Source organism: Simochromis diagramma, unplaced genomic scaffold (assembly GCF_900408965.1).
Source record: "Simochromis diagramma unplaced genomic scaffold, fSimDia1.1 OVJJ01000753.1, whole genome shotgun sequence".
Taxonomy (NCBI): domain Eukaryota; kingdom Metazoa; phylum Chordata; class Actinopteri; order Cichliformes; family Cichlidae; genus Simochromis; species Simochromis diagramma.
In genome coordinates, this window is record NW_024387523.1 from 5,241,736 (window position 1) to 5,264,992 (window position 23,257).

Sequence of the window (23,257 nt, forward strand, 5' to 3'; positions counted from 1 at the left end):
AAAAGCACAATAAAGTAAAAAACAAAAAAAACAACCTAAAAGTCTGGACTGTGAGCTGCTTTTTTCTTCCTCTTCGACTGTATAATGATCATTTTGTTTGATCTAAAAAGAAAGTAACAACCTTGATGAGAACACCTCAGAGGCCTACTGAGCTGTCCTTCTAAAAATAATGGACAGGTGGTGTCATCCGTGTCCGAGTGGGGGCTGTAGTTTTTGCTTAAGCATGATTGGACTTGAAATGTGCTCGTTTATGTGTCTTTGGTTGTGGAAAACGTGAAAACAAATTTACAAAACTTGAATCAAGAGGTGAGCAAGTAGCTAGTCAACCAAAACAAAAAGGAGTTTTATCTTATTAGCATGTTTATTAATGCTTTATTTAATACAATAAATAATATGTCCATTAAAAATATAAAATGAATGATTTAGCTGGCACCAGCCAGCCACACGTCAGTTGTTATTAATGATTACCTTGTCCACGCCACTGAAGCTCAGGACACCTGCAGCTCACACTGCAGGACACAGGTGGATAGACGAAGGTCAAACTCACACAAGCCATTAATATCTGATTGTCTGCAGCATGTCAGAGGACGGTGGTACAACGAAACAGCCCCCGAGGTTTACTGAAAACTGCAAATTGGCTCAAGGTCAAAAAGGTGGGGGTTAGTTATGGTGGAAATCAACCCCTCCCCCCAAGATGCATTTCTTATTCCACTGACACAGAGCAGAGCAAAACTCAGAATACAGAGTATTTGAAAAACATGAATATTTTATTGAGTTTTTCCACCTTACTTATGCAAAGTTTGAAGAAGTGTTGACATCATGTATGAAACTACACTCAGGAGTCTGGTATAACAGTCAGTGTATAGAAAAACATACTATGATAGAATGTGCAAATGATGGTTTGTATCAGATGTCTGAAGTCAATAAAGTGAATAATTGCTTAATCACACAAAACCACAACACCCTGTATCACTGACACGAGACTTTTGAACTGCAGTTTTGCATAAACCCCTCAGTGATTTCAGTTTCACAATGAACACTTTTAAAAGCAGAAATTGATCATGAAAACTATACCTACGAATGGATAAAACTTCCCAAAGGAGGATGGGGGACAGTAGTGTTTCCCGTAAAATCATTTGCATTCAAAAGCCACCCTCATTGCTCTTTTAAACATTTCTTTAGGTCTGTCACTACAAAGGCACTCTAGACACAGTCGTGCAAGTTTGTCACTAAGCCCCCAAGGTCCCCAGCAGCAGCGCCGACTGCCATCGACACATGCGCCGCAGCAGACAAATCTTGGCTTTGTTTCGCTGGGATCAGATGAAGATTTACGGCGGGTTCCTACTTCTTAGGGTCCTCACACAGTGTGCACCCAGGCTTCAGGTCGGCCTGCCTCTCCATCTGAATCGTAACGGAGTGGAATTTGAAGGAGGCAAAACAAGCCTGTGTCATTTCCCTGAGGACAGTCTGAGCATCCACTGACTCATCTGTGGAGGAGAGAGGAAAACAAAGGGATTGGTGATAAACCAATGTTAGTCACCTTTTGTATTTATATTGCATCTATGAGCTTTATTTTTTTGGTCAAGGATGACCAGGAAGAACAAAAGGCTGAGACATAGTAGCAACCTATCTAACTAAAATTTGTTTTTATTCCAGACTATGTTGTTCCAGTCTTGCACTTATTATTTTGAGTGCACAAGTACATTCATACCATCAAGTACAGCTATTTAAAGTCCTCTACAAGTACCCAGATGGTGTATCCATATTACTTAAAAAGCTGAGCGTGGAATAGTGCATATGTCTCACCCTAAGTGGTTGCCATCTTGGCAGAATAGTGTATGTCCTCTTATACCATCCATTGTCTTCCCCGTAGACTACATCATAGACGATGGATGTGATTACTAACGATATTATTAATCACATCCAGATTAATAAAGAACCCATCAAGTAGCATTTTCCCCCCCAATTCTTTCTTACCTATGGCTACATGTGCCGATAACATAGCCTGGTTCACGGTGAGGGCCCAGATGTGAAGGTTGTGGACCGCTGTAACACCTTTCACCGCTAACAAGCCGTCTCGCACCTCACTGTATTTCACCCCCGACGGAGTACCTGAGGCATGGATAGAAAAGACAAATCAGCCTCTGATTCCAATGAAAACATTAGCACTGCACTGCAGTGTTGATTTAGTAATTTCAGCCTCACCTTCCATCAAGACAAGAAGGATGTCTCTCAGGATGGTGAAGGTGGTACATAAGACCAGGATGGAGAACACGAACGTGCAGATGGGGTCAGCCATCTTATATTCTGGCTGAAAGAGAAGCACGGAGAAAATGAGTTATAGCAGAAATATTTAATTAAACAAATTCATTTATATTAGTGAATTCACTTCTGTTTACATAGCTCATTTAAAACCAGCAGGAGTTGACCCAAAGTGCTTTCCAATTGAGGCAGACAGTAACACCATTAATGGTGCTGTCAGTTTTCCAAGCTGAAAAACACCGTCTGCTATACAACTGCTATTTATGAAAAAGTTCTGTTTATTAGAGCTCAGTTTCTCAGTGTAAAAATCTGCACCAGTTACAGAGGAAAAAAGGCCCCAACTGCTTCTCATTAAAGAACACAGGACAGTGGCAATTAATTACATCTTATATAAGAGGAGGCCTTAATTTGGCAGTAATGACAGTCTGGGGAAAAGAACTACAACACACTGGGCTCACTGAGGACTCACTGAGGACTCTGCAGAAAGGCACGAAATGACTGAACAGCACGTGAACAGTGAACATGGTACCATCTTTCCTGTTGGAAACAGCCCCAGCTTTGTGCTGCTCGACATTTCTCAGGGGGGAATGTGTTTTTAGTGCTGAGAATATTGAGCGTTGGAAGCTAAAAATAATGCAGGAATTGTTACATCAAAGCCACTGTACGCTGCACGAGACTAGCTACTGGGTTTATGAAAATTTCGGACTAATAATTATCAAAATAACATCCACAACTTCAGTAGTAACTATTAAATTGTTTTAAACTGTTGGGTCACACTGTGTGTGCAAACAGAAAGAGAGAGGCCTTACCTTGAAGAAGATGATGATGGCACTGACGAGCACGCTGATGCTCTGGAGAAGATCTCCCAACACGTGCACAAAAGCTGCTCGCACACTTGCATTGGCCTGCTGAGCTCTCCGTCCTGGCAGAAGAAGAATAACAATAAAATCAATTACAGAAAGCATTTTTCTTCCATTTTAATATGAGGATAATGACCTATAATATTAAAATGGCATAAAAAAAATGTTATTTTACTTACCGTGATCACCATGATTTTGCTCTACATCCGTACAGTCATCACTCGAGTGTGTGCCGTTTGAGATCTGATTCTTGTCTCCTCCTTTCTTGTGACTGTGACCATGCCCATGAAAGCTGAGCCCACCATGACTGTGGCCGTGGCCGGACTGATTAAGGGCGACCGCCATGCTGTTGAGAGAAGGACCATTCTTCAAGAGCTCCAGAAAAGTGCTGCCTTCCTTTCTGCAATAGCTTTAATTAAATCAAAAACTCCAAAACGAACAAGCCTTCACTTTACTCACATGATATTGGCCACCACAGCACAACCGGAGGTAATGAGCATGATATCTCCCTCAATGGTGTAGTCATCACTGATGAGGCGCTCCACGGCCAGGTAAACCAACACTCCTGTTACCAGCCAGATGGTGAAAACAGACAGCAGCGCACCCAGGATCTCTGCATTAATAAGAAACAAGGAGAGAGACAGGATCTGCAGTCATGCACACTGCTGGAAACAACAAGAAAAAGCAAATTGCTCAAATTTCAATATGCAGTTAGAGAAGATGACTTGATAAAAATACACACAGTAAGACCTGATCTAGACGGGAAAATAGAAACAAATAAAATACCGATACTCTTTTCCCTCACGGGTCCCCGCTTTTTGTTGTAGCCAGTTTGTTTTTTCCCCAGAGGTAAAGATATTTGTGCCTCAAGTTATTCCACTTCTTTCTATATTCCCTCACCTCCATATTCCGATAGCTTCAGCAACCTCCCTCCAGGAATTTGGTGGCATTTGTGAGTTCTTGATTGAGGAACTGGTCCAGCTCCACTTTTAAGTATACTAGAGCAGCGGTCCCCAACCCCCGGGCCTCGGACCGGTACCGGTCCATGAGTCGTTTGGTACCGGGCCACGAGAGTTGAGGCTCAGGTGTGAAATGTATGGTTTTCAGGGTTTTTAGCGTTATTTTGTTATCGTTTTTATCGTTAACTCGGTTTTCCTGGGTCTTTTTACGTGTGTTATGAATAAATCTTCTTTTTTTCGGTACCGGTACTAGTTTTATTTTGTTGTATTTATCCGCGACACCTTAAAGGCCGGTCCATAAAAATATTGTCGGGCATAAACCGGTCCATGGCGCAAAAAAGGTTGGGGACCGCTGTACTAGAGCAGGTTTTAATACACTCCACTGACTCAGTTTTGCACTATATTGTTCATATATTTTTTCCACATTTTTATATTGTTATTTATTTTGGGTTTATGCTGCTAAACCATTTTTCATTGTTTCTGCAACAGTCACAATTAAAAGCATCTTTTGCAGCTTACATCGATGCTATGATTATTAGTCTTTATATTGAGATGACGATGGTTATTCTCTCCCTGATAAGTTTAAAAACTGCAGAGAAAACGTAGCCGAAAATGTGCAGGAGGAATCAATGGTACTAAACAGCTAAATCACAAGTTGCTACAGGCACAGCTTACCCAAAAGAATGTTTTGGGGGTAAGCTGTGTTCCTGAAACTGGTCAGGAACTGACGAATTTAAAAGAAACTGAACTTTTTGTGGCTTTTAATGATTTTATGTTTACGACATTACATAAACATAAAAACACAAAATGTAAACAAACAATATAAAGGTATCAAAGTATAATCTATCAAGTTTAAAAAAATCTTTTAGTTTGAGACTATGATGTGATCTTTTATAAATATATCTGTGATGTGTGGATGCAGGATGTAACTCCTAGCATATGGCACTGAAAGCTCTGCTATTTTGCAGTGACATCCACTTATTTTGCATGCCATGTTAGTGAAAATTAAGTTGCAAAGGAATGAATAAAATAAAGAAAAGCTCAAATAAATTACATACTAACTGGAAGACGCATCCTGTAATGATGTACCTGCACGGTGCCAGCCGTAGCTGAGTTTGTGTGTAGCTGGTCTGGAGGAGAGCCAAAGGGATAACAGGCTGATGATGAAGCTGGTTAAGTCCACCAGCAGGTGGGCAGCGTCTGTCATCACCGCAAGGCTGCCTGCGAAATACCCACCTGCAGAAGGACAGAACCAGGACAGTTAGTGAAATGGATTAACTACTTGGTATATTAGTGCAGCAATGTCAGATTTACACTTGTAGAATGTATAATCATAAGTATAAGTAAGGTGGCCACAAGTAGGTGTGAGAGAGCTGGCTGAGGACAGACAAGTGAGAGGAAAGAGAAGTACGAGGAGTGAAGGAAGACAGAGATGGTCAGAGGTCACAGAAAATAACAGAAATGGCAGCGTGTATTGTTGACTTACAAACAATACGCAAATATCAGCTGTCATCATGGGATACGCACTGAGAAAATGAGAACAAAAAAAATCATCACAAAATAAAAGCAGAAAACGACCGTGACTCACCGAGGATTTCACCAATCATGAAAATCAGGCAGATGACAGAAACCAGGTAGAGCCTCTTCCTGGCAACTTTCCTCTCCGTCTCTCGATCCTCCTGAGCACGGCTGTTGTCATGGCAGTGCTTAATGTTACCCCTGCCATCTTTCTGTAAGATCTCGTGGTTTGGCACACTGGATACACAAAAACAGAATGAATGCAATGAGTTGTGGACAAAATTTTTAACCCTTAACATTAACAAAAACTTCTAGAGGTAGATAAGTTACAATTAGGCAATAAAAATGTAAAATAGTTATAGTGGAAATGCCAACATTTCCCAAAACAATTAATTAGCACATCCTCATTTAGGTTTGACAGCATCTGCTATAGATAATGGCAGATGGCTTGAATATGAATTGAGGCTGTGGTTTGGGGAAGGCCTCAGAGGGGACTGATGGCGGCTCCTGGGCCGAGCACACCCCCACGTTCTAATGAGTAGTAGATGAATAGAAAAAGAGAGGGTGGGGTATGAAAACAAGAAAGAACAGCTTATAGTGCAGCGGGATTCATATATAGATAAAGAACTGGAAAGGGAGTGTATGGAGGTGTGGTCCTGCTCCTGAAATGCAGGTAACTTATCTCCAATTCTGAGGAAAAATGTGGATGTTTTTGAAAATTTTCAAGACTTTTAAACTTTATGTGCTAATAGCAATGGCACATTGCTATTCTGCTTGTGTTTTAATTATGTCGTTGGCAGCTTTTGAGTTATTTTCTCTTGTTCAATGAAATAAATCTAGCCTGCTTTATGTTTGAATATTAAAGTCAAGTTCAGAATCTGAGGTGGAAACGTGAAGTTTAATCACATTAACAGCAAATGCAAGATCTGCCTTTCGTGTAGCATCTAAGAGCTCTGAAATGTCGTTGAGTTTCCTCTAACTGTCAAATTTTTTGCTCTTAGGTCCTATACTCTTTTTAGCACTTTGCCCTGATTGAGCCACTTGACAGCTTGACAGCTATGTCACCATGTTCAGTCTCGTGATCCTCCAAGTCCTGCGATTCAGTGCTCTTACCCTAACGAAATTATTTTAGTTAAAACATCAACAACATGGTTATTTTTAGCACTAACATACACACTTTCTGATGTATAATGCAGTGAAAAATTTCTGTGTTCATTTCAGTAGCTTTATCTTGCATCCATTTCAAAAGTCATTTTTTCCTGTCAGATTTAGACAGCCATGGGTTGTAATACCTGACAGTTTTATCCAGTTCTATTAGCCTATCCACATATGCAGTTACCTCGATGAACAAATCGGATACATTTTAATCCTATTTTCCCGTTGACTGCATCCAGGTCAGTCAGGTACAGTCAGGACTAGATGTACCCTAAGTCTGATTTAAAGGAAGACATTCATACTTGTACAGTCAGGGAATCACTTAAAGGGATGCCTTTCACTAAAGAATAGCTATTAAAAGGGGTGAGAGTTCTGGTTGAACTGGGGAACAAAAACTTTGTTTCGAGAATGTTTGTCAGGCTCTTTTATGCCTAGAGTGTCTGACTGAGGGTAGGAGGGAGAACAAGTGCCACCCAAGGTGGAAAAGTTTAATTATTTTCCTTGACTTCCTGAGACACTGAGAGCTGGAGATCTCCTCCAAGCAGAGCAGTGGAAAGTCACTTGATTCCTGGGCAGTGTTGACGACCCTCTGCAAAGGTTTATTCTCCAGAGTACCACACTGATGCAGTACACTTACAATGACTGAGGGGTAGAAGGCCACCAACAGCTTTTCCTCTATGTGACTGCTCTGCAGGAACTATCAGGAAATGTATTCTCTATGTGGATTTTTTTTTTGTTTCTTTTACCATTTCTGCTGTCTTGGCAGACCTCTAAGTGCCTCTGCAATATGAGTTTTCAGGAACTTAAAGCCATAATCTGTTGCTTTAGTGGAGGGTTGGGCCTTACTTTTTATCATCTCTTTGGTTTTACTGGTGTTGAGTTTGAGGTTGTTTGCAGAGGACCACACAGACAGTTTCTGAACCTCATCTATATGTCAAGTTAAGTATCCAGCAACACAAGTGTCATCTACAAATTTAATAAGGGTGTTGGTGGGGTCCATTGGATTGCAGTCATGTTTGTACAAAACAAAAAGCAAAGCATAAAGGACAGGACTTAGCACACAGCCCTGACGAAAGCCAGCGTTAAGTATGAGGTTAGAGGAGCAGTGGGGGTGATTGTGTTAAAGACAGACTTCCTGGGTGGTTCAGTGTGGTGAGGAGGGCTGTGGCTTTGGTATCCTGTGTACATTTGTTTGCTCAATAAGCAAACTGATGTGGATCAGAGTTAAGAGGGAGGCAGCCTTTGATGTGCAGTAATTCAAGTCTACGTTAACATTTCATGACTACTGATGTCATTGACTATGACAAACAGGTGGGAAAATCATGGCAAATTGGGACTGTTGTGGAAGGTCACACCAATAACCTATACAAAGATGACCGTTTTCTCCTACACATGCTTGACATTCTAGCATTGGAACCATGTTTGGGATTTGGCAGGTGGAGAAACCCTAAGATTGGGTGAAGCAGCGCAATAGGAGGAAAAGAGTTACTCCAAAAAAAAAAAAAAAAAACCCACAAACATAATAATTTCATTTGTGAACTGTGAACATCTTTGTGTACAGTCTGTGACCTGCTGACCTGTGCTGCTACATTAATGTTCACTGCTTTTTGTTTATTTAGGACTGGAGATTAAGCAAATCTTTGACAAGCCGTATGGTAATGTACTAGTACATTTCTCGTATAAAAAGTAGAATTAGGTCAGAAAGCTGAGGACAGGAAAGTTGGAAAGTTGCAAAAAATGTAAATAAAAACAGAGTGCAGTGATTTAAAAATCTCATAATTCATAGTTTATTCATAGTATAACAGAAAACATTTCAAGTGATTTAACTGAGAAAGACTTTGAATGTCTCCTCATCTACAGTCAGTAGCATTTAAAAAAAATAAAAAATATCAGAGAATCTGGAGAAACCTCTGTGTGTAAGCGATAAGGCCGAAAATCTGTGAAAATGTATGACTTTTTTTGGCCCTCGAGCAGTATTGCTTCAAAAACAGGGCTTTAACGCGGAAATCACTGCATGGGCTCAGGAACACTTGTTGTGCAAAGAAGGAGCCATACAACAACATGATCCGGTAACAGTTTGTTTTCTCTGGACCAAAGCTCATTAAAAATGGACTGAGGTTAAGTGAAACACTTTTTTGTGGTCAGACGAGTTGAAATTTGTAACCTGGAAAGGCACCATCAATGCTGAAAGGTATATACAGCTGTTAGAGGAACATGAGCTCCCATCTATGGAAGGCCTTTGATATTTTAGCAAAGAAATGCTAGATTATACCCTGCAGCTTTGGGGGTTGTAATCAAAACCATCACCTTAAATATAATAATTCATCACGTATTATTAATCATTATATTACTATTAAGTTATTTCTGCTAACATCGATGTAACCCAAAACTGGCCATGAACAGTCAGCTCTGCATCAATCCAGCCACAGAGAATCAGTGATAACTTCACCAGTCTATGTTGTAATAGTAATTTTACAATGTATGTTGAAGGGATATTACTGCCCTCTGTTGGTGTGTTTGTGCATTACATGCGATAAAAGGTGTTTGTTAAAAACATCAGTCGAACCAGCGTAGCCGGTTAGACTGGTGCCTGGTAAATGGCCTGTATTTGTATAGTGCCTGTATTTGTATAGCGCTTTTATGAGTTCTCGAACCGGCAACCTTCCGATTACAAGGCGAACGATTACAAGGCGAACTCCCAACTCTTGAGCCACGATCGCTCGCAATGTGAATGCATCACAGGGATGAGAAGGAGAAAGCGCTTGGGAAGTCATTATTTTCTTATTAATGAGCAAGTACCTACACACCAAGCTGCAGTCCACAAATAAATAACAAATTCGACAACAATGTGCATAAACTATCTTTACAGAGCTGTTATGTTACATTGTTATATGTCAGTGAGCGTTTTACCTGGATTAAATAAACGATATGTAAAAGTCACTTTACCAAAAGCTGCTTGCTCATTCTACTTCATAACGGTATTTCTTTCTGGCTCAGATCTGACTTGATATCATCCATGACAGGTGTGCTTGACAGATTATAGATCACCAAGTCCTTGGCAGCGGTTTAAATACCGCTAATCTTTTTTTTTTTTTTGGCAAATACCGGTGTTCCAGGTTAACTAGTTAATCCGCATGACACACTGGCAGAGAAGACCACTCGATGAAAATGACCAATCTGTAAACAAATCTAACCAATTAGCATAAAAGCAGTTAATCTGGAACACCGGAAATCACTTTTTGGCACGACGATTGTTACACCTCATTGTAACCCCCCCCGACTAAAACTGACTTGGTCTTGTAACCTAATAAATAATAGGCCCAATGACAATATTAACATCAGAGGACACCAAACAAACAATCGCTGATTAACGGGTGTTTAAAAGTGGGTCTATGCGCTGCTGCTGCACTCTGTGCACACTTCCCTATTAAGCAGAAGTAGAGCCGGCTAAATGAGCCGAGTCAGACACACATTTGCACACAGCTAATCTCATCAGACCCCCAGACCAGTCCAGTCCCGTGTGGAAAACCAGTAGGTCACAGAGGAACGTGAGCAGACACTCCCCAAAGCACTTTGTAAAACTTTGAAACTACCCTTTTCTGTTTCTTTTGATTTAAAATACAATTTAACACCAAACCTTCAAGCACAATGAATATTTTTAAGCTTGTTTTCATTCACCTGTTTATTGTTGGAAACAGGGAATCACATGTTCCTCTACTCTAATCTGAAACACTATTAAGACAAACTTTAATCGTTTACCTTTCCGGTGTGCTGTATCTCTTCTTCTCTTCTGACACCAGGTGAAAATTCTCTGGATCCTTGCTTTTAAACATGACTGCTGTCTTCTCAGACAGTCGGAAAAATACTCAGATTAAAAACAAAAACGTATTTAAACAAACATAAAAAAAGAAGTAAAAACAATAATTATATATATATATATATATATATATATATAATAAATTAATGTTCAGTTATCTCACTTAAAATCTTTGTTTTCTTCTCTGATCTTTAGTTGTGCCTTCTTGAGACGTCTTTCAGCGGCCGCTGGATGTCTTCTCTAACGAATTGGGGTGCAAGGAGCAAAGACTTTGATGCAATCTTGTGACTAACACTTTGCACCGTGTGCAAACGCAGAGCCGACCGGCCCGAAGGACGGCGGGGGAGGTGATGGCACACATGGGGTCCAAAACAGACACACTTCTGTAATAAATGTAACATATTAAAGGGAAATAATTTGGGGCGAAGCTGAATTTCCTAAAGCTAATGAATATTTTGTTTTTAAAACCCAAATTCAGCTTTGATTATTAATTCACTAATCGGGGGAGGATTTCACTGTTTCACACATCCCAAACTACCGCTCGAGTTCTTCGGGGTCCGCCCACCTCCTCTGATCAGCCGGCACTCACTGATTGCATAATCAAACCACACGGGCCGTGCGCCCTTTCCTCTTGCGTTATCACTTAGCCATTATTTCCAAATTCAGCAAAACTCGTCTCCGATGAAAGCAGTCTTACTTAACACCCCGATTTTAACCCCCGAAAGATTCCCAAGCACCTGCACGTACAGTGGAATTAACTTATCAATGAGATACTTTATTTTTCACTTTGAATGGAAACAGCCACTCACACTGAGTCTTTATTGGCAGTGTGGAACATATCATTAGTTCAACCTGAACAGCTTTGCACTGAGTTGCAGAAACAGAAAAAAAGGAAGAAATGTTCGCGTGGAGCTGCAGGTAAAGAAAAGAAAAACTACACTAATTTTCAATCTGTGGGTGGATTAAATAGCAGCTATGTCGGTGATGTTTTTGTTTTTGTTTATTCTTTATTTGGATCGATAATGAGCCAATAACAGCCCCGCGGGAGTTTCAAGATAGTGGATGGGTAGCAAGTCTTTCTAAAAAACTTAGTCTCGCTTTTGTTTTGGCGACTGATTCAAAAAAAAGAAAAAAAAATACCAGAAGATGGCGACAAGGATCCACTTAAACAGACCTACATGTCAGTCACTTCTATATACTTCATTAATTTTAGATCTATGTTTCTATTTCTAAGGTGTGTCTTTATTCGCTTTAGTTATCAAAATGATGTTAAAAGCAAAACTCGGACACCGCATGATGAAATGTTTGAAAGAATAACTGGCATTAAAAGCGTTAGCCCTGCTGAGTAAATGCTCATACGTTACCAGTAGGCAGTAACAGTGTTTTTAATCTGATCGATCATAGAGATTGGGTTGTTGTTTTTTTAATGATTTTGAATAGCTGATCTGCTGGGATAAGAAGGTGATAATAGATGAAGAGAACGGTGGTAAAGAGAGTGGAGGAGGCGAGGTCAGGGGAAGGAAATGGAAGAAGATGGAGAAGTTGGCTTCCCTTTGAGGAGGTGGTGGGATGAGTACAGATTGGAGCATCACAGGGCAAACATTAGTATTTTTTTTTTCTTTCTTTTGATTGAATTAAACCTTTAATTCAAAATTAAGCTTCCTACAAGGTGGTGATCAATCGCAATGATAATTTATTTATACAGTACATTCCTTTAAGATAAACCAGTGTAGGTCTGCGAAGTGTTAAGGCAATAAAAACACAAACAAAACAAACTTTATGAAAACATAAAATAGAAGTTAACACACACATATATAAAGTTTTGAACAGTAAGCCTGTGAGAAAAGGTTTTGAGTTTGTTCCAGTTGACCTCAGATCAGCGTTCGGCTTGTTCCAAAGAGCAGGACCACAAAAACTGAAAGCAACCTCAGCACACTTAAATCTAATTCTAGGGACAGTTAAAGGATCTGCACCTGATGACCTGAGAGGTCTAATTTGGTTATTGACGCTGAGCAAGTCAGAGATCCACTGGGAGGCCAAACTATTAAGAGCTTTATGAACTAACAGAAGGATTTTAAAGGTTAGCCTGTGTTGAGCTGGGGGCCAGTGGAGAGACTTGGATACTGGGGTAATATGTTCACATTTCCATGCACTACTGGCTACTACTGCATTGAGTTGAAGTCATTTTAATGATGATTTGGATAATCCTGCATGGATTAATCCATTTACTGCATCAATTTCTTAGTCACTTTAATATAATAACTTGTTGACTTTTTATATACTTTTTAAGTCGTAGACGTCAGTTTTGGTAATCATATTGATGTGATTATCAAACTGAGGTGACCGTCCAAAATAATGCCAAGGCTCTTGATTTGTTTGCTGTGTGTTTCAGAGAAGGGCATGATAAATATGAACAAATTCTCTGTCTCTGACTTTTTGAGTCAAGAATAAATACATACATATCCAGCAGTTCATTTCCTCAGTGCAACTTACTAGTTTGTGAACAGGAGATAGATAATATGAGGAAAATGATAGGTACAACTGAATGTCATCTGCAAAAGAATGAGATATTATAGCTATGATATGATTCTTTATGAAAGTACCAAATGGGAGCATGTAAAGGTTGAACAATAATGGTCCAAGGACAGGCCCCTGAGGAACCCCTGATTGATTTTTTGTTTTTAAGCTTACCTAAAACTACTACCTGAAGCATAAAAACTCTACCAGAAAATCCCATGGGAGAATGTGCAGCCATTTGTTCCCCAAAGATCAAGCACACTTGGGCTATGCAGCAGGATTTTCCACAAGACATCACATCAGTGCTTAAAAGCAATGGAGGGTCTGAAGGGTTTGGAGTGGTCTAGTCAAAGTCTGGACTTACATTTGATTGAGATGGGGGTTTTTCACAACCGTAAACAGACCATTAATGCTGAAAAACCCGCCAATATGGCTGAAGTGAAACAAATATGTAAAAAAAAGGGGTGGGACAAAATTTCTCCACAGCAATGACTAACTCAGCAAGTGCTTGATTGTAGTTCTTGCTGCCAAGAGTGACACAACCCGCATTAGGTTCAGGGTGCAATTGCTTTTTCCACACACACTCAGGTAGATTCTCAATCCACTTTTCCCTTGATAAATGAAATCATCATTTAAAAACTGCATTTTGTGTTTCCTCAGATTTATCTAAAAGTTGTTTTACAATCTGAAACATTTAACTGTGACAAATATGGCAAAAAATAAAAAAAACAAAGGAGGTCTGAAGGGGTGGGGCAATACTTTTTAACAGCACTTCTATGTGCAAGAGTACAGCAACATGATTGGTTCACACCATCTCTGCTGTTAGAAATGATTGTCCCATAGATTTCTTGTGCCATGTTTTTTTGTCCAGTGATACCAAAACCATGACGCTTACCCCAGTTTTAAATCGATCTTACATTCAACCGCCGACAGGCTGAGACAAAGTGCCTTTTGCAGAAATATAATTGAGAGTTTCACCCAATGCAGCGTGTGACGTTAAAACACTTACATCAGCTCTTTTCATTCCTTTTGAAAGCAGCAGTGGGAACATGACACACTTGCACAATGAGACTTGAAGACTTTTTTAGCTCCTTTAGAGAGGGGTGACGTTTGCTTTCTTAAACAAGTCTAAAAGTGGAGTCAGTTTAACTCTAAAAATAGTGTGTTGGGGCTATTTTGGTCGATGCAGGCTCCGTACAGCCGGCCTGTGTTTGGTTTACCAAAGCGTGTGAATAGATGAGGAGTGGGTTGCCAGGGGCTACAGAGTGAAGGGAAAATGGCATGAGAAGGGTTAGTTACACATGGCTGTTCACACTGTTCTTTAGATCCTGACCCTGACGTAGGCCACTCAGGGCAGTGAGTTCTACGTACACCATAAGACTTAATGTTTATGTCTCTGTCAGCATCATCACCTTCCATCATCTTTTAACAGACCAAAACTCACTGAAGCTGTGTGAGTTTACACAACAGGACCCTTGTGTCATCTTCAAGACAACCACCGGGCTAATTCCCTCATCTCCTTCCTAATGATCTCTGTGTTTGTGTGTCTGATTTAAAAAAACAAAAAAAACAAAACAAAACAAAAAACCAAACAGCTCCACATCAGGCATCCGGACAATTCACTGACGTCATACCAGCTCGGTGGCATTCGTCAGACCAGTGCTACCAGTTCACTCTGCCAAGCAGTTGGGGGCTAATGTTTGCGAAACAGACGGCAAGAAAAAGGAGGAGAGCAGAGGGAGGGAGGAAGGAGCATGTTTGAAAGATGAGAACGGGAGAGAGAGAGAGCTCCTCTTAAGTCCTCCGAGCTGGCAGGGCTCATAACAGAAGACGAGGCTGTTTGCAGCTGCATTACAGCCGAAAACAGGCAAGACGCAGCAGAGGGTGTAGAAGAGACTCCGGTTAGAAGAACTATCACTGACCTAACATGATGGAGGTGGTCCTAACAAGACTGCGGGACTTCTCCTGCAAGACCTCCACCTTTGATGACTGCAAGGGAGCACAAGAGAGCACGAGCAGGGACCCTGAGGCCAGAACCAACCATGTGAAGGAAGGGTGCACATCTGGTGGAGAAGCAAGCAAACTGGACATAGAGAGTGCACTGGCCTGGCTGCGAAGGGAACTGGTAAGACTGGGACTCTGATCGAGCCTGTAAGGGAAACGGTGTATCCCTAATAAATTTTGTCTTGCTATACGTATATAACACCTGCAGATTCCTGTTTCCTGTTACAACTATATTAAAGCCCTGTTTAGTTTTATTGTGGCAGCTCATGTTAGAGTTGTACAAAACTATGCGTTCTGGGAATAGGGGGTGTTTATTTACACAATAAAGATTTAAAAAATATTATTTGTCTGTACTAAAAGCTGCATGCAAAAAAATATAATCTTGTGCATGTAAAATGAAATTTAAAACACTTTCAGAACTTTGGGTCAGTGCGATTCAAAGTTCTGTGTAAGTCCGATTCAATCATTGTTGATGAAGAAATAACTATTTCGTATATAATTTCCTTAAATCTAGTAAAATGTTGCAGTACAATAGTACAATGTTGTTGTAGTAAATGTTCTAGTTAAACAAATTGATTTTGTTGGACTTGCTTAATCTGCTGACCAAATTCATGAATTTATTTAGCAGTTTTAGCTAAATGATGGAATATGACAAACATTACTGAGTTAGTTCACTAAGATTAGAAATCTTGTCCCATAGTTTTGCATTTTTCTTTTTCAGACAGTCAGAGTGGTCACTGTTCAGCAAATATTTCATAGATAGGGCCACATTGGCTATATTGCTTCAGGAAACAGTCTGAATACTTCCTTCACCACTGATGTGTGTTATTTTGCGATCTGCACAGGTGAGAGTAGACTTTGAAATTTCGGGGTTAAAATGACCCTTTTATTTCCAAAGTGAATTGTGAAATGAGTTGAATTCAACAGATAAACAAAGCATGAATTATTGTTTTGAAAGCATTTTATTTTTCTATTCAACCAAATTCAAACTGAGGTGAATATAAAATATCAATTTTGCTCATTTACTAAATAGCAACAAAATCTATGACCTGTAAATTCTTCTGCGTGGCCCTTTTGTGACGTCTGTGGGAAGTCTAAAAACGTTTTTATTGTCTGTTGTGATAAAGATCAAGTCATTTGTCCCACCATCAGAACGACTTCTATGGTCAGCCCTGATGTTTTTGTGTGTGAGGCCCAAGTTATTGCCTTCTTTGTTCCTCCGGCTCCATGTAAGTCATGTTCTTACAACGTCACTCCCTTTTAAACCACCGTCACCATGCAAAGAGGCTGTGTGTGCATGTGCTTGTGTGTCTGCGAGTGCAAGGCTCATTGTCACGGCTTGATTTATCGCTTGCCATTTATTGCGACTGCTCGTCATGGTAACCGAGTGTCCTGAGCACACAGAGAAGAAAACAGTCTGAGCGGGAGCCGGACAGAAGAGCAACAAGGAGAAACAGAGACATCCTGGAAACAGGCCTCAGAGGAGCAGCAGTGAATGAGATCCTTAAATTGTCTGCTTCACCTTCCTTCAGATAGTTTAAAGGAGGTGCTCAGGCTAAAACCTTTAACCTTTAAATTCCAGAAATAATCCTCAAGTCTATTTATTAGATGATGTCAAGCTTTTGGTTCACATTGCATTTTTTTTTTTTATGAGAAGGACGAGCTTTGCATGTAAAAATATAAAATTAGACAGTCTCCGTTTTTTTGTCGCACTTTGGCCTCCTTAAATAAAATAAATTCAGATTTTCAGAGTTTTCTGTTTATTTATACAAATGGTAACACTTCATAATACAGTCAACGACAAAGTGTGTAATTCTCCTGTAATCAAATAGAATTTTATGTGTTTTATTTAAAATGACAATGTAATTATATTTACCTGCAAATACTTAAAGATAACCAATACAATAAAGGGGAAACAAATCAGGTTTTTACAGGAAATGCAGAAAAAGCTATAATGTAAATAAATTACACATTAATTATAAATAAATAAAAGTAGTGAATAAATCATTTTAAGTGGTGTAGAATTTATGGTAATTTTACAGAAAAGCAAACAATTTCCCCGTCTCACATCGTAAATATACTTTATACACCATGGCCAGGCCATATTATGGAGTGGATTCATCTTGCCTGTTTACTCTTTTTGTTTTGTTTTGTTTTGTTCCATTACTCAACTGTCCTTTTATCAATTTAGAAAAAATAAGTACCATCAAAAATTGCAGGCCTTATCGTGATGGGGTCAAATCAACTTAATGTTCTTTTCTTTTACAATCACTATTCAAAGAAGACTTTTAAAAGGACCTCCTTTCCTTTAAAATACCTGGAAGCCAAGGTCAAGCCACTCCATAGTGCAATCCGCGGCCATGAAAAGTACAGTGTACTTAATCATTTGTGTTTCCTTTCTTGTAAAATACATGAAGTTATGCAATACTTGAAATTACTTGCGCATTACTTAAAATTACTTATAGAGTACTTGAATTTGTTTACATTATAATTATTGTAAATCCTGGCTTTTTACCCTCTTTCTAGTGTACTTACCTTTAAGTATTGTAGGCAAATATAATCACATTGCAATTTTGAACAGAGCACATCTGTAGATGTGATTATTTAATGCATACAACAATCCAAAGATCTTTATTCACTCTGGAAAAACTTTTGCTTCTACTCATCTTAAGGTTGATTTGTGGCTTTTCTAGAGCTTTTGCTCAAAATGCATTAGGGGGAGAAAACAACTAAACTAAAGACGAACTAGACTAATAAATCTATTGTTTTCTATGTTATTTACTTCATTAGTTTCTAAACTTAACATCTTATTTAAATCGCCTAAGGAGATTTTTTTTTATCCGTCTCATCAATATTTTATAACGATTTATTAACTTTCTTTTAGCCTCATTCAAAGTAATCTTTATCATAACCTTATATTTAAAGACATTTGGATTTACAATATGATAATGTTTCCCCAACCCATAGCTGTTCCACTTTTTGTGTTCATGAGATGAATTTAATGACACAGATGCCTCTATGGTATTATTCTCTCACACTTAAACGAAGATAATTAAGGATAGAAAAAAGAAGGAAAATGAAACAGACACACCAAAGACAGAAGATGCATTAAGTATCGCTTATAATTCATAAGCAAAATGTGATAAAATATCACCAAAAAGTCCCAAAGCTTTGTGCTGAAGGTGTTTTTTTCTGTGGTTAGCATACTCCCTGGAAAAATAAAACATCTACAGACAGAAGCTGATTTGAGAAGCCTCTACATTATTTGAAAAGGACTAGTGTTTGTCATAATGAGGTGAAGCCCAAGATGGCTCGATCTCAAAGAAGAAAAAAAGAAAATCACGGTTTTCTCTTAATTAAGTGTTGACAAAGGAAATACAACCAGAATCTTTTATGCACAGCCTCAGCCTCAGTTTGAGCCTGGTGCTGTAATTAACTGAGAAAAGAAATGCAGATCGGCCCACATTCCTGAGTGCTTTGCACAGACTTGGACACTCAATGGAATTCTGAATATCTTATTTTACAATGCCAGTAGTTGGACAGCCTCTCATAAAAAAAGGAAAAGAAAGGGAATGACAGAAAGATCCATTTGCATTTGAAAGAGGGCAACACTCAAATGAAATGGCTTACGGTTTCAAAGCGAGCACAACCTGCTCAGCTTCATCGAGATGGAAAGAAACTCTCTGAAGTTCGCTTCACAATTCTTTCATTCACAGTTTGGTATTTGGTCCTATTTGTCTGTTTGCTCTGTGCTTCTGTGAAATCTAAACAGATGTGTCCTCCGTGTGTAGATGGAGATGCGTTCTCAGGATCAAGCCCTGATTCGACAGCTGATGGAGCTTCACTCAGGCATCCAGGAGCTCAAGCAGGAGCTGTATGAGGAGGAGCAAGAGGAGGAGACGTATGAGGAAGAAGAGGAGGGGAGCTACTGGGACTCTGAGAGTGAACAAGGAAGCGGCAGTCTCTACTCCAGCTCAGTGGAGGGGGGCTTTTCCATTTCCTGCCTAAAGATGCCTCAGCAGCTTTATTCGGGCACTTTATCGAGGAGGATGTTCTGCAGGAGAAGCTCTGTGCCTTAAAAAGTCAGACAAATTTTTCAAAAATGTGCCTTTTAAGGCGGTTAACATAGACAAGGTGGAGTACGGTGACCCCATTTTCCACCGATTCACTTAAGAAAAAACAAAGCTTAAAGTCATTTTAACTTACGGCTGCATACAAATTAGCCAACAATGTCATGGCTTATACTTTATTTTTATTTTCATAACACGAATATGACATTGTAAATGAAAAAAGGCACCTTAGACAAAAACAAATGTTTTTTTGTTTTGTTTTTGCAAAACAGGCTAATTAGTAGTTGTGGGGCACAACAGCCATGTTGTTTTTTTGTTTACTTGTTTGTTTTTAGTGTCAAAACGTTGAGTATATCCATAAAAATACATGCTGGTGAGTTATAACACAAGTCATCCACCTTCCAGCTCGATTAATATTCATAATAAACACGTGTTTGTTTGATTTTTCTGTACCAAGACGTAAGCTGGGAGTTTTTACATTGGAGTCTAACAGGATGAACTACTTTTGGAGTCACCCTCAAGTGGCCATTAGAGGAACTGCTGTTTTTGACAGTTCTGTTTTGCCTATATTTTTCAGCCATGAATAAATTATCATTTTATTTGCATATTACTTTTCAAAATAAACATCACAAAGTGCTTGACAACAAAAAGGATAGAACATCAAAACAAAAACAAAAAACAAAACAAAAGACAGCAAATGGAGTTTAAAAAGATGCGTTTTTAGCTGTATTTTAAGTCCGCACATATCAGAGTCTGGAGTACACTGTCTCCTTTAATTCTCAGCCTTTTATGATGCACAGCCAGCAGGTACTGATCACATGACCCCAGGCACCTGTTGGGTTGTATGCATGTAAAAGTTTACTGGTATACTCTGGTGAGTGTCCGTGCAGAGCTCTAAAAGTTAAAACAAGAATCTTAAAGTGGAGTGTGAAGTTGATGGAACTAAATTAACAGTGTGACATGTGAGAAAAGAGTACACCCAGGTTTACTGAAGTCATAGTTATGTGAGTGGTTTTCCTACAGACTACTACAGATTAAATAAAAAATATTTTTTTAAAGAGTATGATGTAGCAGGAAAAGTAGGATTCATGATTCATGCTGTCTGGAGTATTTTATTAGCCAAACTAACCCATCAATGGCTGTAGCATCATACAGTATATACATTTCCAGTATGTATATATTGTTACTTTATATTTTAGTATCTGTATTAAACAATGACCTGAAGGCAGTCTTTTGAAGCACTGTGTTAAGCGTTTTCTCTGTCTAGACAAATATTAACATGTACTGTACAAACATGTGAACATGTCAGTAACTGAAAGCCTGAAAAGTCACTGATATTTATTCTGTCTGACCAGAAATGTAATTCAGTAGGTCAGCCTGGAGGTTGTTTTTTTATATCTCCATGTGTTCATTGTAACTGCAGATAACTATTCTGATTTGACATATGAGTTTTTAAAATGCTCTTACATGTAGATAAAGATGGGCTTTTTTGTTTTTGTTTGGGAGTGACACATGAATGTATTTATTAACCATTCCTGAATTTTATAGCACTTTTTAAAACAGGTACTGCAGTGGTTACAGTATGCCAGCTAAATAAAGACGCAAAGACGGTGACATTGTACATTTTACTTCTCTTACATTCACACATTTATGTCTTTTTTTTCTTTCCACTTTGTTTATCACAACTTTGTGTAAGTGCAAATTTTCTTCAAAAAAGAAAAGAGCAGGATCAAAGACAATTCAACATATTGCAACCTTCTTTTTTTTCACTAAAGGTATTTTACATGCAACTGGTGACTAACTTCCTTTACAGTGATACAACTTATTATCATAAGCAAGTGCATTTGAATCTTTGCATCACAGTCCTTACTTTCTCCACTATTCATTCCAGTAAAAAAAAAAAATAGACTTTTGCTGGAGCCAGTTACTGGTGGTTACCCCCTTCTACCTCCACACATCCAAAACTCTCCCTCCTTAGTCTCTGGATCTCTGTGTTGAGCCCCAGCAGTGTCTGAGCCAGCTGGAGGTCCTGGGAGCGCATTTCCAACTGCATGACAACAATGAAAGAAAATAATTAGCATAACCAAGCTACACATAAAATTACTAGTCCTTTCCTTTGATTTTTCATATGCATGAATGAACTTGGTTAAAAATAATAGATGAATAAAATACCCATGACTGTTAATACCACCTGTTGAAGGCTAAAGATAAATAGCAAACAAAGTCAGATTTTTAAGATGACCTACCAGTTCAGACCTCAGCCAGGTTATCGCTCCATCTATCTGTGCCCGCCGCAGCTCTTCGTTTGCTTGATAACTCCTGCCCACGCTGACCGGTCTGACTGTGGAACCAGAGTCCTGGAGATCTTCTCGGGACTCTCCTGTCACTCTGAAGGCATCAATTAATTTGTTCTTTATGTTCTCCAGAACCATAGTTGACAAAGTGTCCTCACTGTGACTGTCTCGATCCATGCTCGGAGGATACAGATGTGCTGGCTGCTATGATAATGTTCCTCCCAGCGCTTTCTTTGACTGACTGATAAACACTTTGTCATAAAGCTTTCGGAAATGCTGCCTGCCTCGTTGTCTTCTTTACACAACACTGCCCCCCTTTTACAGATCCTCACCAAACTGGTCTTCCTCCTTTCCTTCTGTGGACAGGGCTCTACTCCACAGGTTTGTGTGTGCCTCCTCAGCAGCTCCAATAACCTTTTTGCCTACTTGGTGTTGAACTGGCCTGTTTTGTCATTGTTACTATGGAGAAACACCCTCCGCCTGCGTGGCCACCTCCCTCCTCCTGCTTCTCCTCCTTCTTTCGGTAACCCTTATAAGAATAGTGGAAGATCTTGGACAAAGACTATTGTTGCCTCCAAAAAGAACTGAAAAGACCCCTCCAACCGGTGCCACCACACCCTCCCCCCCTTTCTCTACTTCTTTTTCTCTGCAAATCCTGCCCCCATACAATTCCAGTGTGAGAAATGTGCTGTGAGTGAGCTCTCATTTGGACAAAGTGCCAATGTGTAAACCTGTGTGTGTGCGCCCCCGTGTACGCCACACACAAAATCCATGAAATCCCGGTGGACTTTTTCAGTGCTTCTCCCTAAATAAGACTTGCTTGTCAGCTTAGGAGACAGACAGGTTGTGCGAGGAGCAGACACAGCCTCAGTGTTGCCTGATTCAGAGGCACAAAGGCCATCCTACGGTGAAATATAACCAGGGCCTTTGTGCCCAAGTTAAGTCCATTCCCAGTGGGGTTTGTGGGATGGTTTTTGGCAAGAGTAAGCAGTTTTTTTCTCCTGACTTCTATATTGAGATGAGACAGGGGTCCGGTGTATTTTCCAGCCTAACTTATGAGCCTGGCTGTGAAAAGTGAGAGGCCACATTTGGAGGCGACATCACTATCAGTCAGTGCTTTCAAAGTGCACAGCTTTTTCTCAAAGTAATTCTTTACTCTGACAAAAGTGTTTATGTGCGTGAAACCGAATGAGACCTTGTGATGTCAGCCACTCGGCCAAGTTCTCCTGCACGCAATCGCCATTAAATAAATGGCTTTGATTTGTAATTCACTCATAAAATCATCTGCAAAGATGGATGGTAGAGTGTCTTGAAGAACTGGATGGAGCAGATCACTTGTCAAGGCTCGTAAGGTGTGAGCTATGACTCCATTTGTGCAGAGGTCTGTGGAGCGAATGAAGGGGTTGGAAAGATTGAGTCATCAGTCTTGAAGGTCAAGGAAGCAGGGCGCATGCAGGACAGAAATGACAAGGAAAAACAAGCTGCCAAACACACAGACTGAGCCTCAGGTGGTGAAGAAAGGAGCGGCACTGATCTCTGTCTCTAATTGAGCCTTACCTCATTGAGTTTGCTTATACAAGTGGGCAGGGATAGCTCAGTAGGTAGAGTGGTGGCCCCGTGATCGGAAGGTCGGGGGTTCGATTCCCCTGAACAGCTACCCTGAGGTACCCCTGAGCAAGGTACCGTCCTTACACACTGCTCCCCGGGCACCCAATGGCTGCCCACTGCTTCACTGAGTGAATGGGTTAAATGCAGAGAGGAATTTCCCCACGGGGATCAATAAAGTACTTTTGTTCTTTCT

The 23,257-nt window shown here is 39.8% G+C and overlaps 3 protein-coding genes across 4 annotated transcripts; 1 reads left to right on the top strand and 2 right to left on the bottom strand.

The window, feature by feature from the left end:
* Window positions 1-746: 746 nt before the first annotated feature.
* On the bottom strand, window positions 747-11,133 carry slc30a8 (solute carrier family 30 member 8). 2 transcript variants are annotated; one of them, XM_040021204.1, is made up of 10 exons: window positions 10,735-11,133; window positions 10,514-10,596; window positions 5,670-5,836; window positions 5,171-5,317; window positions 3,582-3,735; window positions 3,302-3,468; window positions 3,072-3,184; window positions 2,206-2,311; window positions 1,978-2,112; window positions 747-1,487 (listed from the first exon to the last, which is right to left on the bottom strand). In XM_040021204.1, the coding sequence occupies exons 2-10, from the start codon at window positions 10,585-10,587 to the stop codon at window positions 1,342-1,344; spliced, it is 1,209 nt and encodes a 402-aa protein (XP_039877138.1). In that variant the 5' UTR covers window positions 10,588-10,596; window positions 10,735-11,133; the 3' UTR covers window positions 747-1,341. The 2 variants fall into 2 exon arrangements, with proteins under 2 accessions (XP_039877138.1, XP_039877137.1); XM_040021203.1 differs by having other exon boundaries at window positions 10,514-10,625; window positions 10,735-11,132.
* A 51-nt stretch (window positions 11,134-11,184) lies between these two features.
* Window positions 11,185-20,776, top strand: LOC120727067 (protein FAM167A-like). Its single transcript, XM_040021205.1, has 3 exons — window positions 11,185-11,489; window positions 14,521-15,213; window positions 18,884-20,776. The coding sequence occupies exons 2-3, from the start codon at window positions 15,016-15,018 to the stop codon at window positions 19,169-19,171; spliced, it is 486 nt and encodes a 161-aa protein (XP_039877139.1). The 5' UTR covers window positions 11,185-11,489; window positions 14,521-15,015; the 3' UTR covers window positions 19,172-20,776.
* Window positions 20,774-22,073, bottom strand: si:ch211-153f2.3. Its single transcript, XM_040021206.1, has 2 exons — window positions 21,409-22,073; window positions 20,774-21,209 (listed from the first exon to the last, which is right to left on the bottom strand). Exons 1-2 carry the CDS (start codon window positions 21,631-21,633, stop codon window positions 21,087-21,089), a joined length of 348 nt encoding a protein of 115 aa, XP_039877140.1. The 5' UTR covers window positions 21,634-22,073; the 3' UTR covers window positions 20,774-21,086.
* Between the last annotated feature and the right edge of the window lie 1,184 nt (window positions 22,074-23,257).

What these genes read in the sequence shown, in the direction of transcription:
- slc30a8 (XM_040021204.1), bottom strand. Translation starts at nt 10,587, where the DNA reads ATGTTTAAAAGCAAGGATCCAGAGAATTTTCACCTGGTGTCAGAAGAG. An exon ending in AGATACAGCACACCGGAAAG is followed by an intron (nt 5,837 to 10,513) that starts GTAAACGATTAA and finishes TTGTGTATCCAG; the next exon opens with TGTGCCAAACCACGAGATCT. An exon ending in CCTTCTTGTCTTGATGGAAG is followed by an intron (nt 2,113 to 2,205) that starts GTGAGGCTGAAA and finishes TCCATGCCTCAG; the next exon opens with GTACTCCGTCGGGGGTGAAA.
- LOC120727067 (XM_040021205.1), top strand. Translation starts at nt 15,016, where the DNA reads ATGATGGAGGTGGTCCTAACAAGACTGCGGGACTTCTCCTGCAAGACC. An exon ending in CCTGGCTGCGAAGGGAACTG is followed by an intron (nt 15,214 to 18,883) that starts GTAAGACTGGGA and finishes CTCCGTGTGTAG; the next exon opens with ATGGAGATGCGTTCTCAGGA.
- si:ch211-153f2.3 (XM_040021206.1), bottom strand. Translation starts at nt 21,633, where the DNA reads ATGGATCGAGACAGTCACAGTGAGGACACTTTGTCAACTATGGTTCTG. An exon ending in CCTGGCTGAGGTCTGAACTG is followed by an intron (nt 21,210 to 21,408) that starts GTAGGTCATCTT and finishes GTTGTCATGCAG; the next exon opens with TTGGAAATGCGCTCCCAGGA.